At 47.3% G+C, this 20260-nt stretch overlaps 1 protein-coding gene across 1 annotated transcript in view; it reads right to left on the minus strand.

Annotated features, from left to right (window-relative positions):
- Positions 1 to 20260, minus strand: part of CENPX (centromere protein X) — a 168748-nt gene that overhangs the window by 9904 nt on the left and 138584 nt on the right. Inside the window, exon 3 of the mRNA XM_085617559.1 lies at positions 17146 to 17199. Within this exon, the coding sequence (XP_085473685.1) occupies positions 17146 to 17199 (54 nt within the window). The remainder of the gene's footprint in view (positions 1 to 17145; positions 17200 to 20260) is intronic.

The following is a 20260-nucleotide window of genomic DNA, read 5'->3' on the forward strand; positions in this document are numbered from 1 at the left end:
GGGGGTGAGAACATTCAATACAGAGTTAAAGTCTCTGCCAATGACCCAGGGGCATCCCACCCAATCCATTAGTGTTGTGTTTAGGTTACTGAGAAAAGTATTCTGCTCAAAATTGGAAGCATACACACTTCAGATGACTATTGGGATACCATCTAGTTTTCCTAATAGGAGTACATAACGCCCTGCTGCATCTATCCGTTGTTCCATTAACACAAAGGGTACCCCGTTCCGAAACCAAATAAGTGACCCTTTTGCAAAGGCAGAGTAAGAGGTGTTAAAAATCTGTCCTTTCCATTTTTTACGCAATTTACTGACTTCCGAATTCGTTAAGTGTGTCTCCTGAATAAGAGCTATTTGGACTTTTCGCCTATTCAACTGACCAAAAATTCTGTGTCGCTTGTGGACTGACCCCATGCCCCGCACATTCCATGTCAATATTTTTTAGTTACCTAACCCTGCCATGTCAGATCAAACCAATACAAAAACTTGCCCTAGGTACTTAGGTAGAATACAATAGGTTAGGTAATACCGGTTGGACCAGGAACCAATAAACCCTCCCTGAACCATAACACCCAATATTAGGGCCAACTGTCAAACTACATTGGTCCAAACATGTGCTAAAACGTACCAATTCCAAACAGTTATACATTGCAGTAACTGCAGGGGGGGGGGGTGGTGGTACCTATACAGAGCCTGCATAAACAAGTACCTACAGAGCTACACTCATGGCGGGACCCTATAGTAAGTTATACTGAACGGAAACCTGGGGAGAAGAACAGATTATGAATACAGTGTCGTCAGGCCAGGGAGCCTAGCGGCGGAGTCCCAAAGCTCTCCTTGCACGACTGCGGCACCCCCGGAGCCAGTGCTGCAGTCAAGCGGTCCCCTCCGCCACACCGTCTCATAGGGGGAAAAAAAAAAGCACAGTAGAGTTGCCCCCAGGTTCCGCTGTACAGACGTCAGTCCCAGGCAGGAGCTCCATTAAGTTGTGGCCGCAATGCTTGACGGTTAGCCACGCCCCCCGGTTGAAATTGAGAGATCTGTCTGCCATTCTCACAGATCTAATGCACTTTCAGGAAATCATTTGAAATCTTCACGTTCACATTAGCCATGTCATGTGTAAACATTCAGGAAGGAATGAGATCTGCTCCCCTGAACAGGTTGGCTCAACAGATTGTAGGAAGGGCGGAGGTTCATCTGCTACCTCTAAAGGCTATTCACATCAAGACAATAGAGAATTTAACAGTAAATCAACTCAGTTCCGCCTTTTCTTTTATCTCAAAAACCTTCTTTTTCTGCTTCTAAAAACTGAAAGGGAAGAAGCAGAGGTGATAATGGTGCTTCCTTTTTGGCCTCGCCATTCCCGGTTTCCTCTCCTAATGTTGAGGGCAGTAGTAGCCTATTGGAGAATCCCACTTTCTCCTTTTCCTCTACACACTCAGAGGTATTTCTCTAGCAAGACTATCTATTGGTCTGAAATATGAGAGTGGCACTTCAAAACAAAGGGATTTGTTAACTTGTAGCTCAGACTTTACAGTTACTGGCGCCCTGCTATGCTTAAAGTATACTCTAAGGATTGGGAAGTTTTTCAAAGATGGAGTGAGGGCTTTCCCCTATGTATTAAAGGTTTTGTAAGGGGTCCACTTTGAACCTTTGTCGTTGGTTGACCTTGAATATTTTTTTTTTTTTTTAATTTCTTTTTATTAAGTTTCCAAACCATAACAACAACCAACATCATGGCGTATATTCTTCGGGTAGCACCCCCAACATATATATGTATACAAATCTTACAGTTATGTCGCATCATATTGACATTGTACACGGCATTTATCATACCACAAAGGCAACTGTTCAATTCAGAGAGTTCTCCATTGCATGTGATCCCCCTTTCCTCAGCTCCTCCCATTGACATATTTACCTTCCATCAGGCGGTAGATCTGTACTTGGAACCTCTACCATAGTCAGCGCCCTGCACCGTCCCCTCAGCTCAGTCCACAATCGCTGGCATACTGCATAGCCCACGCAGCCCATACCCCCGTCCCACCCTCTCACCTCCCCCTCAATATGTATGTCTCTCGCCCTACAGCGCCGTGCCCTCTAGCGGGTGTTCAAGTAAGTAGCAGGTTAACGGCGCCCATATATTTCGAGGTCTAGAGGCTCGAGGTAATAGCTCCGGATATAGCACAGCTTGTTCCTGGCATGTCACCAGGTCAGTAATCCAATCCTTAAACTTCGGGGCCCGACCTCTTCCCCACCGGCAGGCCACCCTTCTCTTTGCCATCAAGAGCGCAACCGCGACATATTTCCGGTGTGTTGACGGAATCGGTTTAACAAACCCTAGCAGTGCTGTCAGGGGCGTGGGCTCCACAGGCGCATGCGTCATATAGGACACTGCCTCAAACACCCGCTTCCAATAAAGATGTACCTCTGGGCACTCCCAAGCCAGATGCATAAAGTCCGCCGCATGCGCCCCACACCTATCGCAGCAGTCCGTATCGCGCAAGCGGAACCGGTGCATCCTAGCCGGTGTGTAGTATAATCTGTGTAAGTATTTATAGTGTATCATACGGAGTCTACTGCTGGCAATAACTCTGTTTGCTGGCAGCAAAATTCCCACTGCTCATCTGGGATTGACATCCCCAGCTCCTGTTCCCACCGCGCTCTAGAACCTGGATCCTCATACTCTCTTTGCGTGTGGACCGCTCTATAAATTAGAGAGACAAGTCGTGCGGTCTAAGTGCATTTAAGCATTACCTGCAGCGGGGCCAGCGCCCGTGGTTCCTCAGGGAAATCCGGCGTGAGTGCACACACACCCTCTCTCAGCCTGACATACAGAAATCTATCCATTGGGGTTGGCTGTATTCCCTGTAGCATCTGCTCAGCTGATCGGAACGTCCCCCCCGCATATAGATCCCCCCACGTCTCTATATGCACTCGGTCTCTGAACCGATGAAACAGCGTCTCCTGTAAGAGAGGCATAGTCAGATGATACGTAAGCGGTAAAGTAGGCGCATACAGCATGGGGGTGCCCATAAGGAGCCCGATCCTGCGCCAGGCCCTAATCGTACAGGTGACCGTTGTGGGGTTCTTATCTCTGGGTGTCACAGGTGTAAAGAGCGCACCATCCAAAGGTATCGGGTGAGCCAACCAGTGCTCCGCCGCCACCTGTGGCATGTACCTGGGCTGTTTCACCCAGCACCAAGCATAATGAGCCTGCGCACTAAGATAATACAGCTCAAAATCTGGTATCCCAAACCCTCCCCGAGAGTACGGTCGAGTCAGGATATGCGATTGCAATCGCGGCTGCCGGCCTCCCCACACCAACCGCGTTAGCTCTGACCTGAGTGTCTCGAAAAAGTGTTTCCCTGGGTAAAAGGGGATGTTGAGAAAAAGATATAGTAACTGGGGCAGGATAACCATTTTAATCAATGACACCCTGCCCGCCATGGACAGCGGCAGGGTGATCCATCGTGTTACACAGTCCGCTATCCGCACCATCGCAGTGCCATAATTCAGCCTCATCAGTTCGTCCCTGTCTCTAGTCACCCGTACCCCGAGATAGCGCAGATCCTCTTCGCACCATTCCAGGGGGTAGTCCAACTCAAATCTATGAGTCGCCGACGTCAGCGGGAACAAACACGATTTGCCCCAGTTGATGCCGATGCCAGATATCTTCCCGAATACAATAAATTCTCTCTAAACCGGGTTCAGGTTTTCTTGTGGGTTCCGAATTTACAATGTAATATCATCAGCATACAACGAGATCAGGATCTGCCGTAGGTTGCATCTCAACGCTCGATCTCGGTGGTGTTGCCGCAGCCTTGCCGCCAGCGGCTCTGTAACTATGGCGAAGAGCAGCGGAGAAAGCGGGCACCCCTGCCTAGTTCCCCTTGTGATCGATATGGGAGGCGAGGTATGCCCGTTGATCTCTATTTTGGCTACCGGCAGAGTGTACAATAACCGGATCCATGAGAGGAATATGGGTGGGAATCCCATACGCCCCATCACTCCAAAGACGTAGTCCCATTCCACGGAGTCGAACGCCTTAGTGGCGTCCAGGAAGACCGCCGCAAGCGGTAAATCGGGCGAGACATTGTGAAGGACTGCGAATAACGTTCGTAGGTTATGGGACGTCGCCCTTCCAGGCACAAAGCCCGACTGATCCGGGAGTATCAATTTATCGAGCAGCAGACTTAATCGATTGGCGATCAGCTTAGCTGATATTTTGGCATCACATTTCAGAAGGGAGAGCGGCCTGTAAGAATCGCACGAGCTCGGCGGCTTTCCCGGTTTCAACAGTGAAATCATAAGCGCCTCTCTCATGGACGCTGGGAGAGAGACAGTTTCCATTGACTCTTCGTACACTTCTCGCAATACCGGGGCCATTATGTCGATATATGTTTTATAGAACTCTATGGGGATGCCGTCCGTACCTGCGGCTTTACCAGACTGCATGCCCATAATTGCTTCGCGCACTTAGTCTAGCTCAAAGGGCGCGCACAAGAATTCTCGCTGTCTATCGCTGAGCCAGCCCAACGTGACCTCTCCCAGGAATCCCTCCAATTCTAACTCGTCGTTTCTTTGGGAGGAGTAGAACTGTTTGTAGTGCTTTGTAAATATTTTGAGTATAGAAGCCGAGTCTCTGGAGGTTTCTCCCTCATCGTTTTCCATCTCCAGGATGTAATTGGAGTCTCTGGGTGTTCTAATCAGGCTTGCCAGCACCTTCCCAGGTCTCTTCCCCCTCCCCATAGCTACGGGCCTTCCAATATTTCCCTCGAAAGTGGGTTTCCCGCTCCGCTGTGGATATATACTCCGTAAGCTTTTCCTGGAATCTCACTAGCCTCGGCCACAGCCATCTCTGCTTCCAATCCTTTTAACTCTCCTTCCAATTTTCCTAGTGTCCGAATAATGTCCCTCAGCACCCCAGACCCCTTGGATATGCAGAAACCGCGGATTGTTACTTTAAAGGCCTCCCATATGATTTCCACACTATCCACCGACCCTTTATTACGCCGAAAGAAGTCCTGCACCTCCTCCCCCCAATTCTTCCTGGAACACCGCATCAAGCAGCATAGTGGCCTGCATACGCCAGCCCCTGCGCGGCACCTGCAGGTCCGGCGACGAGAGCGTGAGTTTCACTGGAGCATGGTCCGAATATGTCCTCGCTAGGTGTTGTACTTGGGTAATCGCTGGCCCTAAACCCCTGGACACTAACCAGTAATCTATACGAGACCAGGAGTTTGTGCGTGTGGTGAAGTGTGTACCCTCCCGCAAGGTAGGGTGCACGTATCTCCAGGCATCCAAGAGTTGGTATGTTTCTATGGTGTCCCCTATGATTCCCGCCGCCTTGGTGAAGTGGTGCGGGGCAGGGTGAGATCTGTCTACACTCGGGCGATATGTTACGTTAAAGTCTCCCCCCCATATAATTTGCTGGGAGCCCACTTCTAAAATCTTGGCCCACAAGGATGTAAAGAAGGCTGGGTCAGCCACATTAGGCCCATAAAAGCACACCAGGGTCACCGACGTGGAGCCCAATCGTCCCAACATGAGACAGACACAGCCCTGTGCGTCCCCCATCTGCCCCCCAAAGTGAAAGGGCACTTGTGTTTTTAACAATATAGCTGTGCCTCGCGCATATGTGGAATATGAGGAGAAGACCCTGTGGGCCGCCCATGCGTGCGCGAATCGGCCTTGTCCCAGGGGGGAGAAGTGTGTCTCCTGCAGCATAGCAATGTGTGTGTGATGCCTGTCCAAATAAGCTAACACTTGTCTCCGCTTTCGCGCATCTCCCAGGCCTCTAACATTCCATGTAAGTATATTCAATTTATTCGTGTCATCCTCAGCCATACTCCCCTGTGGTGTTTATTCCTAGTTCTGTCTGCCCTACCCTGCGAGCTGATCTGAGTTCTCTCTTACATCTACGTACCATGCACAACTCAATACCATGCAGTCCGGAATGTTCCCCATGCGTAACCTCGTCTTGCCCCTCCTTGCCTAGAAGGGAGTAAATCCTATATAGCACCCCAACTCTTTTAACTACCCCCCCCTCCCACTGAAGCAACCCCAACTTGCCAGTAAAGTTTGCCCTCCCCATCCCGCCCTTCCTCCACAATTGAACCAGTAGTACTACTGCACCCCTACTCTACACGTGGATGTTGATCTGGGGTAATTCCCGCTGGGGGCCTCCATAGGTGGCCACACAGTCTCCTCTCACACCCCCAGGCTCCCCGCCAACCGGCCGGGATCTAGAGGAGTCAGAGGTTCCCGGAGGGGTCGATTTCCATACCCAAACCTCCGACTACCACCACAGTTAGCAATCTGCCCCAGCCCCGGAACCTTATCTGCGCAGCAGTGGCGTCGTGTCCAGTCCCCCCGGTTGTCCGGGTCTAACGGCTGCAGTTCATGGTGCTTCCTCGCTGTGTCTGTCAGACTCTTCACGCTGCGCGAGCGGGCGCCCCTCTCCGCCACGCCCTGAGTGTTTAGCCCTCTTGAGGAAGTCTTCCACCTGGGCCGGCGCAGTGAAAAAATGTTTGCCCTGGTGAGTCACTCTGAGCCTCGCCGGATACAACAGTGCATAGTCAATTTGTGCTTTTCGCAGTTTGGCTTTAACATCCATAAACTTGCGTCTTTCCTCCTGCACCATAGGTGTGAAGTCGGGGTATATCGTAAAGGAGTTGCCTTCATACGACATGGATTGCTTTCCCCTGGCAGTTCGTAGGGCCGCGTCTCTGTCCCTGTAATTTAGCAGTCTCGCTATGATGGGGCGTGGGCTCGCTCCCGGTTTCGGCCTGGGCTCTAGCGATCGATGGGCTCTCTCAACTATGAATTGACTTGACAGAACTTCCTCTCCCACAGTGGCCAGCAACAGCTTCTCTACATATACCTCCATCTTCCCGATGTTGGTGGACTCCGGAATACCTAAAATGCGAATATTATTGCGCCGACTACGCGCTTCTAAATCTTCATTTTTCGCCGCAATAATTCGCAAGAGGTTGTTCATGCGGCCAAGCTGCGTATCGTGCTTCGCAGCAGTATCTTCCGTCGTAGAGATGCGCTTCTCGGCTTCCTGAATCCTGCTCTCGTGCCCCTCCAGTTTGTGGACTATTCTGGATGACATGTGCTCCACCTTCTCCACCACCGTGGCAAACCCCTGCCTGATCTCCTGCAGGACGCTCTGAATGTCCGCCCCCGGCATTGTGCCACTCTCCTGCTCCTTCGTCTGACCCCCCGGTGGCCGACTGGCCTGACTTGACGGGCCACCACGTTTCGACGCTTCAAAACTTAATTTTGACTGCTTAGCCTCTGTTTTACCCATGTCGCTGCTGTTGAGGTCCCGTGGGTGGGGAATATCTCCTCGCTCCCCTCACTGTCAGTCTGCGAGCCTCGCCCGCTCTCCCGCCTCTGTAACCACTGCGCCAGCGGCCTGGTGCGAACCCCACCTCGTACTGTGCGCGTTGTCGCCCTGCTCCTCTGTGCGGAAGTCACTTTTGCTTTTTCACCTGGAAGCCACAACGAGCCCCTCCACTGATTCAGTCAGCCCTCCTGTGCGTGGCCTACAGGATATGTCCCATCTCTTTAAATCTTTGCCAAGTGTGCCCTGGAGAGGGGGGGGGGGGGGGGGGAAGAGCCATCCCATCAATCACCCCCGTGCCGTCTGCACCGTCGTCCCGTTTGATGAACCAGGGGCCCCTTCCTGTACTAGTGATCGCCTGATCTCAGTCCCGGGGGGAGGTGCGCTCCAAGCGCTAGACGTTCTCCCTTACCGGCTTCCCTTTAGACAATTCGCTTATAGGTATTTCGGGCCCTATGCAGTTCCCGAGCTCCCCAGCCCCAAACTTCACGGGTGGGGAGCCGCTTAATGCCAGCGCCGCTCCGCTTCACAGTTCTCGGGCCGTAGTGGTCGCTGCTTCTGGTCGCACGTAGATGCCTTCCCCACGTGGTTGCTCCCCCGGTGTCACCCACAACGGGAGTCCCTGTGCTGTGTGGGCTAACCACCCACCTTGCCAGTCGCTGCCGCCGTTATCCCGGGGTGCATGCCGGGTTCCGCAGTCTGTCGTGTAGTATCCGCTAGGGCCGCTTCCACTGCTACACTCCGCCGCAACGTGCGGCCTGCCGCCTCATGTCGAGCCACAGGCTCGCGTATTGCACTCAGCCGCCGCCGGCAATCTCCAATGTCCACCGCCTCCTCCCGGCCAAACTGCTCTGCCGGATAACTTTGGCTCACTCGGTCCAATCTTCACCAAACTTGCACCGAGTATGTCTCCTACCACCACAGGTCCATGGGCACTGGGGCAGACGTCGGTAGTGGCATTGGGCAGGATATAGGCTCCGGGAACCGGGAGCCTCGCCACAACGCGGCCATTCCGTTTGTGCGCCACCTAGCGCCCCCCCGGTTGACCTTGAATATTTAACAATGAAGGTAGCCTTTTTATTTCCAATTACTTCTGCTAGAAGGACAGGAAAATTGAGTGCTATCTTGTATAATCCTTTTTTTCTTTCTATTTTGAAAGACTGTGATTTTAAGACCCAATCTTGCCTTTCTTCCTTGGATGTGTTCCAATTTTCTTAAAGAACAATACATTTTCTTAACTTTTATTTTCTTCTCAAGAGTCAGCAGAAAACTACATCTGTTGAATGCCAGACATTCTCTTGCTTATCTGGACAGTTCTAAGACTTTCAGGAAATCTGATAACTTGACACACTTGGAAAATCACACCAGGGAGTTAAAGCTTCTTATACAGGAATCTTCAACCTATTCCGTAATAAGAGCTACTAACTTCCAATGAACATCATCATGAGCTACTTAGTATATTAGTGTTGCAATAATGACCACATCAGACAAGATTACATTAGAGCCCACCTTACGATAGGTACCAGTAGTGATCACCTCGGTGCATCAGGCAGGGTTGTGAGCAAGAATGTAAAAGAAAAAAAAAAGCTTTGAAAATGTAGAATGCCTTTACAAGGGTACGACATAGTAGCTAGCACCAAGGTAATATTAGTAATAAATCTCCCAAAGGCCACACGATTTATCACTCTAATGTCTGCTTTAAATACATTTTGGAAATTCAACGATTTTTCTACACACATCAGTTTATTAGTTCTGAAAATGCACACATTTTCGTCTGAAGGACACATTTCAATTTGGGTATGTATATATAAACGTAGCCAAGCAAAATGTTCTAATTTAGTAGGCTGGGCTGCACACAGGAGAGCTCCAGAAAAGTAGTGGGAGAGTTACCAATAGCTCACGAGCTACTCCGAGCAGAAGCCTGTCCTATTACGACGAAACGGGTGGATTCCATCTACTATTTATGTGGCTCACTTGCTTTCTGACATCCTATCCCAGAGGGCATTCAGAGAAGATCTATCCTGGGAGTGGCTACTTCCTGGGCTGAGTCTTAAGGAGTTCCTTTCTCTTAGATATGTAGAGCTGCAAATTGGACATATCCGGACACTTTTGTTAAACAACACAGGATACATAGTGTGAAACCTGAAGGACTTAATTTTGGTGAAGGGGGTTTGAATTTTGTTGCATCTTAACAAGCATTATTTCCTATTACACTGATTAATTAGTGTGGGTATTTCTTCATAATTTAGTGGAGGCAAACTGGCTTTGTTATATTCAAAAGTAATCACTAGGACGAGGACGGCAGGGGCATAGGGATACCTCTAGTATACTTACCAGTAATCTTCATTATGTTTAGTCCTGAAGAATAAAACTCCTCCTTTCACATCACTAAATTACCACTTTAATTATTCCTCTCTTGACTCTTCAGACATGCCCAAATTGTCGATTGTAGGCCTAGAGAACCAGGGGCTATATGTACAAAGCCTTTTTGTGGTTCCCGATTCTCAGAATCTGACCGTTTGCAAACACAAAAAGCATTTTCAAATGTACAAAGCCTTAAATGTGATTTGGTAACCTGTTACCGAATCGCAATTTGGGTTTGCAAATCGGTATTTGGAAGAGGCGTGTTTAGGTTGCCCCTCCCAAATACCTATTCGCATTGGTATGTATGAATGTTTTGCAACTGAAAGGAGGTCGAAAACATTTGCACTGTACTTTACCCCAACTCAAAGTTCGTGTTAACACATTCGCAAATAGGAAGGGGTCCCAAAGTGACCCTTCCCTTTTGAGAAAGGTTGAAAAAATATTTTCCAAGAGTTTTTTTAAAAGCATAAAACGAGCTGCGTTAAAAAATGAAAAAAAAAAATATATATATATATATATATATATATATATATATATATATATATATATATATATATATATATATATATATATATATATATATATATATATATATATATATATATATATATATATATATATATATATATATATATATATATATATATATATATATATATATCCAAAAGACTCCCTCAGCGAGGAAGGAAGGGAGGCGCACTCGCAAATCGGTAATTGGATGCTTTTTTATTTCTTTCTCATCCGGACATGCAGCCTGACGCGTTTCATTCTTCCCGAACTTTTTCAAAGGCATCGTCCAGCTATTGCCTCCTCGTAAACCACTCCTTCATTCACTGGCTCTTAAATGGTGGCCCTCATTGGACCTCCTCTGGTGGTTTCGAAAATGATGCATTCTGGTATGTGTGGTTTCGCACGAAGCAATATCATTATTGTTTGCACCCTCCAGTGGGTGACCCTCCAGTGGGTAATTGCTGGAATGTTGTTGTCCGTTGAATGCTAGCACATATCACCGATTTACTCCTTTGCAGCCCATTTTCAAGGCTGGCTTGGATCCCAACCTCGGTCAGTCCAAGGTGGCAGCCATTTCCCCATTTTCGTCTTTCGACAGCAAAATGAACGGTCCACTTCGGGGCATAATGGCGCTCTTGTCGGGTGGTGCGTCCAACGGCAGGACCAAGCCGTAATTTATCCAAAAGACTCCCTCAGCGAGGAAGGAAGGGAGGCGCACTCGCAAATCGGTAATTGGATGCTTTTTTATTTCTTTCTCATCCGGACATGCAGCCTGACGCGTTTCATTCTTCCCGAACTTTTTCAAAGGCATCGTCCAGCTATTGCCTCCTCGTAAACCACTCCTTCATTCACTGGCTCTTAAATGGTGGCCCTCATTGGACCTCCTCTGGTGGTTTCGAAAATGATGCATTCTGGTATGTGTGGTTTCGCACGAAGCAATATCATTATTGTTTGCACCCTCCAGTGGGTGACCCTCCAGTGGGTAATTGCTGGAATGTTGTTGTCCGTTGAATGCTAGCACATATCACCGATTTACTCCTTTGCAGCCCATTTTCAAGGCTGGCTTGGATCCCAACCTCGGTCAGTCCAAGGTGGCAGCCATTTCCCCATTTTCGTCTTTCGACAGCAAAATGAACGGTCCACTTCGGGGCATAATGGCGCTCTTGTCGGGTGGTGCGTCCAACGGCAGGACCAAGCCGTAATTTATCCAAAAGACTCCCTCAGCGAGGAAGGAAGGGAGGCGCACTCGCAAATCGGTAATTGGATGCTTTTTTATTTCTTTCTCATCCGGACATGCAGCCTGACGCGTTTCATTCTTCCCGAACTTTTTCAAAGGCATCGTCCAGCTATTGCCTCCTCGTAAACCACTCCTTCATTCACTGGCTCTTAAATGGTGGCCCTCATTGGACCTCCTCTGGTGGTTTCGAAAATGATGCATTCTGGTATGTGTGGTTTCGCACGAAGCAATATCATTATTGTTTGCACCCTCCAGTGGGTGACCCTCCAGTGGGTAATTGCTGGAATGTTGTTGTCCGTTGAATGCTAGCACATATCACCGATTTACTCCTTTGCAGCCCATTTTCAAGGCTGGCTTGGATCCCAACCTCGGTCAGTCCAAGGTGGCAGCAACTCAAAGTTCGTGTTAACACATTCGCAAATAGGAAGGGGTCCCAAAGTGACCCTTCCCTTTTGAGAAAGGTTGAAAAAATATTTTCCAAGAGCTTTTTTAAAAGCATAAAACGAGCTGCGTTAAAAAATGAAAATAAAAATAATATATATATATATATATATATATATATATATATATATATATATATATAGCTTTATTTCAAAGCAATCACAGACATGGCGGTTTGCCGACCCCAGCAGGCCACATTCCTGTGATGGCAGCAAATCGAAGGGGGGTCACAAATTGTGACCTACCTCATTAATATTCATGAGGTAGGTCTATTTGGGACCCACTACAAATCGTTATTATAGGAATAGGGTCTGTATAACCCATTTGTACATTATTGATAGCGATTACCAAATAGTGATTCGCAAAAAAAAAAAATAATAATAATAGTAGCTATTTCTATTGTTTGTACATCTAGCCCTAGATCCTTAATCACATTCCCATTTCATTTCTATATGAGGTATTAGCATCATCTCTGAATATTAATGTGATGCAGAATCTTTGTTACTCTGTAGTTTCAACCCTATTTCTGCGACAATTGACTGAAAATCCACAGTACAGTTAGTTTCCTTTCGCATTAGAGTATGTATATGTTCTGTCAAGGGCTTCTCCTCCTTCTCTCGCTCTAATGTAAAGCGCCCTAGAGTTGCCTCGACGTGGTCCGTGGCTGCACAACAGAAAACCTTAACTAAACTGTCCGAGCAGGGTTCTCGTGTTGTGTGCCCAAAGACTCCCTGTTTTTTAGGTCTCGCCTAGCGACACAGCGTATGCGCTGCTCGCCTTGGCAAGATCTATTGTTGTGGGGTTTGCATCCGAAGGGGGACAGGAGATTTGCACGCTCATGGCGTCAGCCTCTTGCGGGATGTGATGTACAGTGAAGTGTGCGCTTCACAAGAGACACTGCACGCTTGGGGTAGCATATGCGTGTGCTCATCTTACAGGGAACAATGCTCCTCTTCTACTCCAGGTAAGAGCTTATCTGTTCCCAAACAGAGGAGGGCTGTGCTGCTTCAAGGTTCTGTAGCCCAAGTCCAGCCTTTTCCTTTCCTCCATTGTCCTCTCTTGCTATGCCCCTTCTCCGCTGCTTGTGAAGGCCAGTTTGTACTTGAAAGGCTGCTGATTTTTCCCTTAATGGCAGCCATAATATTCGTACTTCTTAAATGTGCAGCGTATTCGGGTCACTTGCTCCACTCATTAAAACTTGCAAGGATCCTCTGACTCTTCACCCCTTCCCATTTCCGTGCTGTGTCATGTTTCAGAATTCCACATTAATGTAATGCACACTACTGTCATATTTGGGGTAAAATACAGTGTCATCAGCCTTTCACTATGAAGCAACTGGAATTATTTTGGAGCGTTTTCTGTGCCCTTTTAGGAATTGCATTAGCTTACTGAGAAATTTGATATTGTCCATGTTCTCTGTGAAAGGTTTCCACTCCAAACACTTATCATCACTGTACGGGTGGCAGCTCGCGCCCTGGATGACCAACTTCTGCAGAAGGCGCTTTCGCTTTGCAGCTAGAGACAGTCTAGGGGGCAGCCATGTCTGTATTCAGTGCTGAGTGCTTTCACTTTCTTCCTAGTCACATGGTTTCTGTGTTCAAATCTTCTGCAACTACAGCATAGCCTGTAAAGCAGCAATGTTAAACATAGCAACTAGGATGTTTTTAGCTCCAGTTTCGTTCTATTTGTAGTTGAGCAATGTAGCCTGTGCCAGGTTGACCAGGTTTACTGTTATTCGCAAGCATATTTGTCGTCACCCTTGTTGCTAACATCATGCAGACCTGGAGACAAGGCATATTTGTAGACACTCAAAGCTCACTTGTTGACATAATCTTCATACAATGTAACCTTTAAAACTGAACAAATTTCCACATTGTCTTTAAGGGTCCGCGCTTTTTAAAAAAACTGCTTTATGCTCAGCAAAATAGTCCCAAAGCATAGATTGCTATAAATTAATGCCACTCAGTTATTCCAGTAACACAAAGGAAGGAAAGTGTGACTGCCTCCATGGTGCATCTTCCACTCAAAAAGGCTTTATGTAAAACACAAATATTGTGATGTTGTGGAGACAGATGTGGCAGCAGGGTTTGTGTGAAAATAGGTAGAGGATCTATTCACATAGGTGTGTGCTAGTGTGTGGACAGCACAATACTGAGGTGTATTAGGTATGTGTTGTAGAATGCACCCATCCAATTGAACTAGTGTGTGTGTGTGTGTGTGTGTGTGTGTGAGAGAGTGTGTGTGTGTGTGTATGTGCACCCACACTAGTCCAGCTGATCACAACACCTGTGTGCCGGAGTACTACGTGACCCTGCCCTCCAACCCTGTGTCACAGGGTGCACAGAGTAAAGAGAGCTGCACACTGTGTGAGTTTACACTAGTCTGTACCTGATTACACCTGTTGTGGGCCTAAACACCCCTGCCCTACATACACTGAGTGGAGACACACCTATGAGACATGCACAAAATGTTATTTGTGTGTCTATGAGTGTTTAAGAGCCATACCCTGCACACATTGGGAAATGTGTGTGAATGTGCGTGGGGCCAGAGAGGCGGCACACTTTGGGTGAGTGGAGTGTTCACAGATCAAGAATGGACAGTGACTCAACATTGCTCACAATATGTGCAAAGGAAGTACTGCCCTGTCCCAGCTCTACAAAGTCTGGGGTATAAGTGACGATTACGTGTGCACATTAGCTGTACATTACACAAATGTAAAGTAACTTTCAGGCAGCAGGAAGGACCAACTCTTTTTCTGGATGAATAGTTGCAGATAAGCAAAAAAGACTAGATGCTGCCATTAGCTACCTCAATCAGGTCTCTCAACCACCCCGTTCAGCCCCAAGGCATCTGCATCTTTCCCTTCCCACTAAGATCTCAGTCCTCCTTCAATACACTAGACCTGCAATAAGAGATCCATTTTTTTGTGTTGGCCACAAATATAAGGTAGAAAGAGTGTAACTGACAGAAGCAACACACTAAGATATACTATCACATTCTAGTTACAATTGGTGGCAATTGACTGGGAGTCCACCACATCAGACACCTTAGCCAATGCCAATCACACACCATCCGCACCATGACACAGTGTGCATGTTTTATGAATCCAAAGTGGCGTCTATGACCACCCTAGTCAATTAGAAACTTTCAACCTGTCAGTCACCCCCCATAATTTGAGGTTCAGTATAGGCATTCGGATAATATACGCAGGAAAAAAGTTATGCACCATTCTATTCTAGTATGTATAAAATTTTGACATGCTCTGAAAATGTCAAACACAAGTCTCACATCTGAGCGCGACTTCAACCAGACCGATTGGCTGAAAATTTGAGCTATTGACATTGCAAATAACAATGCCTCTTATTTTTGCTTTAGTTTAAAAGACATAAATAAAAGGCATTGTCATTTACAATGCCAGTAGCTTAAACTCATGTAACTGCGAGACCTAATGCATTGCAAATGCTTGTTTTTATGCGTGTTCAGAGCCACAAGGTGACCTCATCCCTTCAGGTCTACAAACTCCCCAGTGTTTGAGGCTCCAGCTCAGACGTCCGCCGCCCCTCCACACACCCTCTTAAACTGGATTTGCGGTGATCAATCCTTCAACACTTTCTTTTCATGTTGGACAGGGAAGTTATTTACTTAGTTTGGACTTGAAAGTCGAACATCAGACGGACTGAGAAGGGGCGATGCTTGCGCAGCTCTCTCCTCTTTAGGCAGCCTGCTGGCGCCACCTTGTGTACCGCACTGGAAGCAATCTCAACCACCTGAGCACAAGAGGAGCGGCGACCAGAGCACAAGGAGGTGGTAGATTATGCTCAGGAGCGTTGCTTGGTCAGTAAAATTGGGAAGGTGTGAGCTTCAGATTTTCCCACAATATAATGTCTGAATATATTATACGACAACCTGGGCACATGAGAGGGGCTTAAGAGGCAGTGAAAAGGGAGAGGAATGCGGATTAAGATATAGAAAGCGCAATATTTTGTTAAATAACTAACATGTATGAACACTTTCAAAACCGAGAATGAGAAAACGTGTGTTCTGATTTGTGTATGTAAATAGTCCTGGTGAAATCCGACACCTCACCATACCCGAATGTAAGTACCAAACTCTACCAGAAAATACATTTTTTGGGGGCGGGCTGTTACACCCCAAACATCCCCCCTGAAACAATGCCCCTGATTATGCTAAAGCTGTACTCAGATGGGCTGGGGCTATATATCCAGTACGGGCCATTTTGAGATATTAGGCTGTTGGCTGAAGGAGCAGCAGGGCCTCGTTTACACCCCCAGGTAAAATACGGTGCATCAGCGAGAAACCAGGTAAAACAAAAGTGAGTACTCAAGACAGGTACAACGTACAATGCACCGCTTGGATCCAATCAAACAGTCTCCGTATCGGCCAATGTTTCAAAAGGGTACACGATCAGAGGGCAGGCTGATACAAATGCTGTATTAGAGGAAGGCACGGGGGCACACAGCAGATGTGAAATGCCAGAGAGTAACTGGAACTAAAGAGACAATGTAACGTAGTGCAGGGTCTGTGACCTAGAGAACAACCAAGCTCAAATGCATTTAGGGTAATAAATGGGCAGGGCCACTGGAATTATGCGATTGGGCGGCCGCGGCGATTTTCGCATAATTCGGTGTTTGCGGTATTTGCAACATAATCATCTGCCGCATAATCTGCGGATTTAAACAAACAAAAAAAAAATTCTAGCTCAAATGGTTTAAAATTTAGTAAAAACGCAGTGAAACATCCTGCCGCGCAGTGGAAGGTATTTGGAAAGGTTGACTGGTCACCTTTCTGTAGCTTATTGTTATATTTGGGTATTAAACTGGTACTAATGTGGTGCAACTAATGCCCAGATAGTGCTAAGGCTAAAGAGTGTAAAAATGCCAAATTAACGAATACAATCACAAAATGAGCCGCATAATTTGCCTTTTCTTGCGGCATAATTTACTCAACACTGCCGCATAATTTGGCCCTCCCCTGCTTCATAATTCCAGTGGCCCTGCATATGGGGAACGGGCGGAGCGAAAGGAGCGGCACAACATGAAGCAGCTAGGCCAAGCACAGAGGCAGCAGAACCCACAACCCCCTGGGCCCTTCCCGAGATGAAAGAGTAGCCAAATTGTTGAAAAAACAGTACAGTAGTTACAGGATAGAGGCATCTCGAACTTAGTATATTTCATTCAATGTTAGGCAGTCGATCGTCAACCTGAGTGAAACCAAAACCTACCTCGGACGAAAACTTTCAGCATCTCAGACATCAGAAGCAGAGCGTCATTACTGACTAGAAAGAAAGGAGAGACATGGATAGTAACTCAGAGCGCGACATCTCGGTTATGTTGAAAGAAGATGCCTGAACAAGTAAGTTGCTTAACTGGTTTATTCTCGTTCTTCTTAAGTTAACGGACACCCAGCTGCCCCAGCCTCCTTCCACAGCTACATCTCCTTCTCTCCACAACGATCGGTCCTCCCTCCCTCCCTTCTCTTGAACCCCATCACCTCATGCAGTTCCACTCAAGATTCCAAGATCCAAGATACACATAACATCTTTTACCCTTAATGACAAAATATGCAATATCAAAGCATAGAAACAAGAAACAAACAATAAAATAAACACAAACAAGCAACTATACTAAATGAAAACCACACACATATCTAAATGACACTTATAATCCTTTCACATTTTGGCATGTAATGAACTGTGACAGATTGTTTTCCTAACACAGCGTGTGAAGGGCACGTGGTCAAACACATTTTCATCAACCCTCCCTCAACCACAGTGCAGTGGGAAATCCCAGACACTGTACGGTGGAAAGATGGAACACGGGCACCTACATCAGTAAATCATTTCGACATGAGGATCTCCTCCTGAACTCCCTTACAGGTCTACCAGAGCCTGGACTGCCACTTCTCATCGCACCATCCAAATCAGACGACACACACTTTTTCGTGAACAATCTCCTATCAGGATTGATAGGTGTACTCACTTCACAACGTCTCACAAGTCTGGACATATTCAACACATCATCAGAATCCAGGACTACCACATTCTTCCTAACTGCACTAATCAGAAAGGGAACCAAACATTTCGACCATCCTTTACTAGTATATCCTGGCCCGCTACCAACACTTTGTTACCTACAGACCATGTGTTAGACTTCAAGGCATTCTTAGCATCATATCTGGACTTGTACTTCTGTAGCTAGGACTTACCTTGGGTAAATGTAGTAGTGTTCCCTCTCACCCTACCTAACTTAAAGCATGCAGGATTAAGTTTAGAGGATGATCTCCTGCCTTTATACAAGAAGAAAGGAGATTCTCCAGTATTTGGAGTGTCTTTCATAGATTCACATGCTTGAATATTCCCCGTCGTCGAAGTGGGAGTCCCACGGTATATAAAAAGCAATAAGTTATGTATATACATAAACATACATAACCACATAATAGCATATACATATCCAAATAAACTTTATATACAATTCAGAAATAACATATCAAGTGAAAATACCATAGGATAGTATTGACACATAGGAAAGCATTGAGAAAAAGAATCACTTTACTGACATATCATTGTCATTTTATAGTCCAAACTCCAGCATATCAGGCGTAAGCACCCTCTAGAACCTTCTCCTCAGAGGCTCAGGCCCTCAGATTTTCTACCACACGTCGTGTGAAGGGAGTCTCCCTGAGCTCTGCTCAGTTCCTTGCTCTGGTTTGAGTTTTCTCATCATGTCTTCAAGCAAGAAGTCTCTTTTCCGTCCCTGTTCATCTTGTGGGAAGTTAAGGCTCTTTTCTGAGGAACCTCATGACAAAAGTATTTATTGTCTTTACCCTGACCATAAGGTGGCCAACTGTAAAATCTGTAGAACCTTCTCACAAAAGACTTTGAAGGACAGGGAGGGTCAACTTTTATTGTGGCTTCAAAAACTAAAGGATACGGATAACCCGAACAGGAGTCTCCTCCAAGCGTGGTAGTGTTCCGGACTTAACCGTCTCCCTTTCTGAAAAAGAAGAGACTTCGTCTTGAGGAAGTGTCTACAGGCCAAGTCTCTGTTACCACGCCAGAGCCCCCGAGACCTAGCTCTCAGGCGTCTCTGACTCCGTCAGCGCATGTTTCCAGTCAAAAACGCGCAAAACCGTCGACGGGCCCTCCGTCGACGAGATCTGCCACTTCAACCTCGTCGACGACGGTGTCGAGTAGATTTCCTTCATCGTCGACGACGACTTCGCCGTCGACAGTGGTCTGTGTTTCCCTGAAGACTATTTCGTCGACGATTCCACTATCTTCTTCGTCGACGACTAGGAAGCTGGCGCTTCCGTCGACGTCTAAGGCTTCGTCGACGATAATGAAAAAGAAAAAAGTCATCGCCGTCGACGCTCACAGCATCGTCGACGATGGGCTCGTCGTCGACGGCAGTCTCGTCGGCACGGGCTTCGTCGTCGGCACCCTCGTCGGCGGCGGCCTCGTCGACGGCGGCTTTGTCGACGATAGTCTCGACGACGGAGGTGTCAAATTTTGCAACGATGCTGTTGGTGCCAATGTCTACATCAGTGCCAGTATCTGTGGACACCTCCTTGTTGCAGCATCGCCATGCTGCGCTGGACTCTGTTATGCTGCCACCGGTCACTCGGCCATCTCATCAGCTATTCCCCATGGTTGCTGAGGAGATTTCGGACTCTGCTGACGATGTTCAGTCCTCTTTTCGAGATGCTCGTAGTCCTTCTGAACTTCACATAAAATGCCAAGATTTCGAAGAGGATGATTATGCGCAAGACTATTACTGTCAGGAGCAGGACCAACATCCCCCTGCACAAGTTCCCATGGCGCAGCTTCCGTAGTCACTCATCTCCAACCTTCAATTCATGTTGGAAGATTATAATCGGCGCTTTCCAGCTTCCTCTCATAGCTCTCCACGTGAGACGCCATCTGCTGTTCAGTCTACCCCTGTGTTGCCAACGATGCCGACACCATCCGCACCTGCATTGGTTCCCCCTGCAACAGATGAGGTGGTGGACAATCTGGATACGGAGGAGGGAGAGCTTCATAATGACGACTCTATGGCGGACTGGGATGACTATCAAGTCAATTCGCCAGCATCACCTCCAACATCGCCAGTAAATTCACCACCTGTCGACATATCAGGATTCCATCAACTGATGGACAGGGCAGCTCAACGCTTTCACCTTCCCATGATGGTTAGGGAGGAGGACTGCTTTCTGTACGACTTCAAGTCCCAGCCGCAGAAGCAGGTACGAGCCGTGCCCATTATAGACTTTATCTGGCACGAGGGCATTAAACGGATGAAAACGCCTAACTCCATCCCGGCTGTCCTTCCGCGACTGGA

Source organism: Triturus cristatus, chromosome 7 (assembly GCF_964204655.1).
Source record: "Triturus cristatus chromosome 7, aTriCri1.1, whole genome shotgun sequence".
In the NCBI taxonomy this organism is placed as follows: Eukaryota; Metazoa; Chordata; class Amphibia; order Caudata; family Salamandridae; genus Triturus; species Triturus cristatus.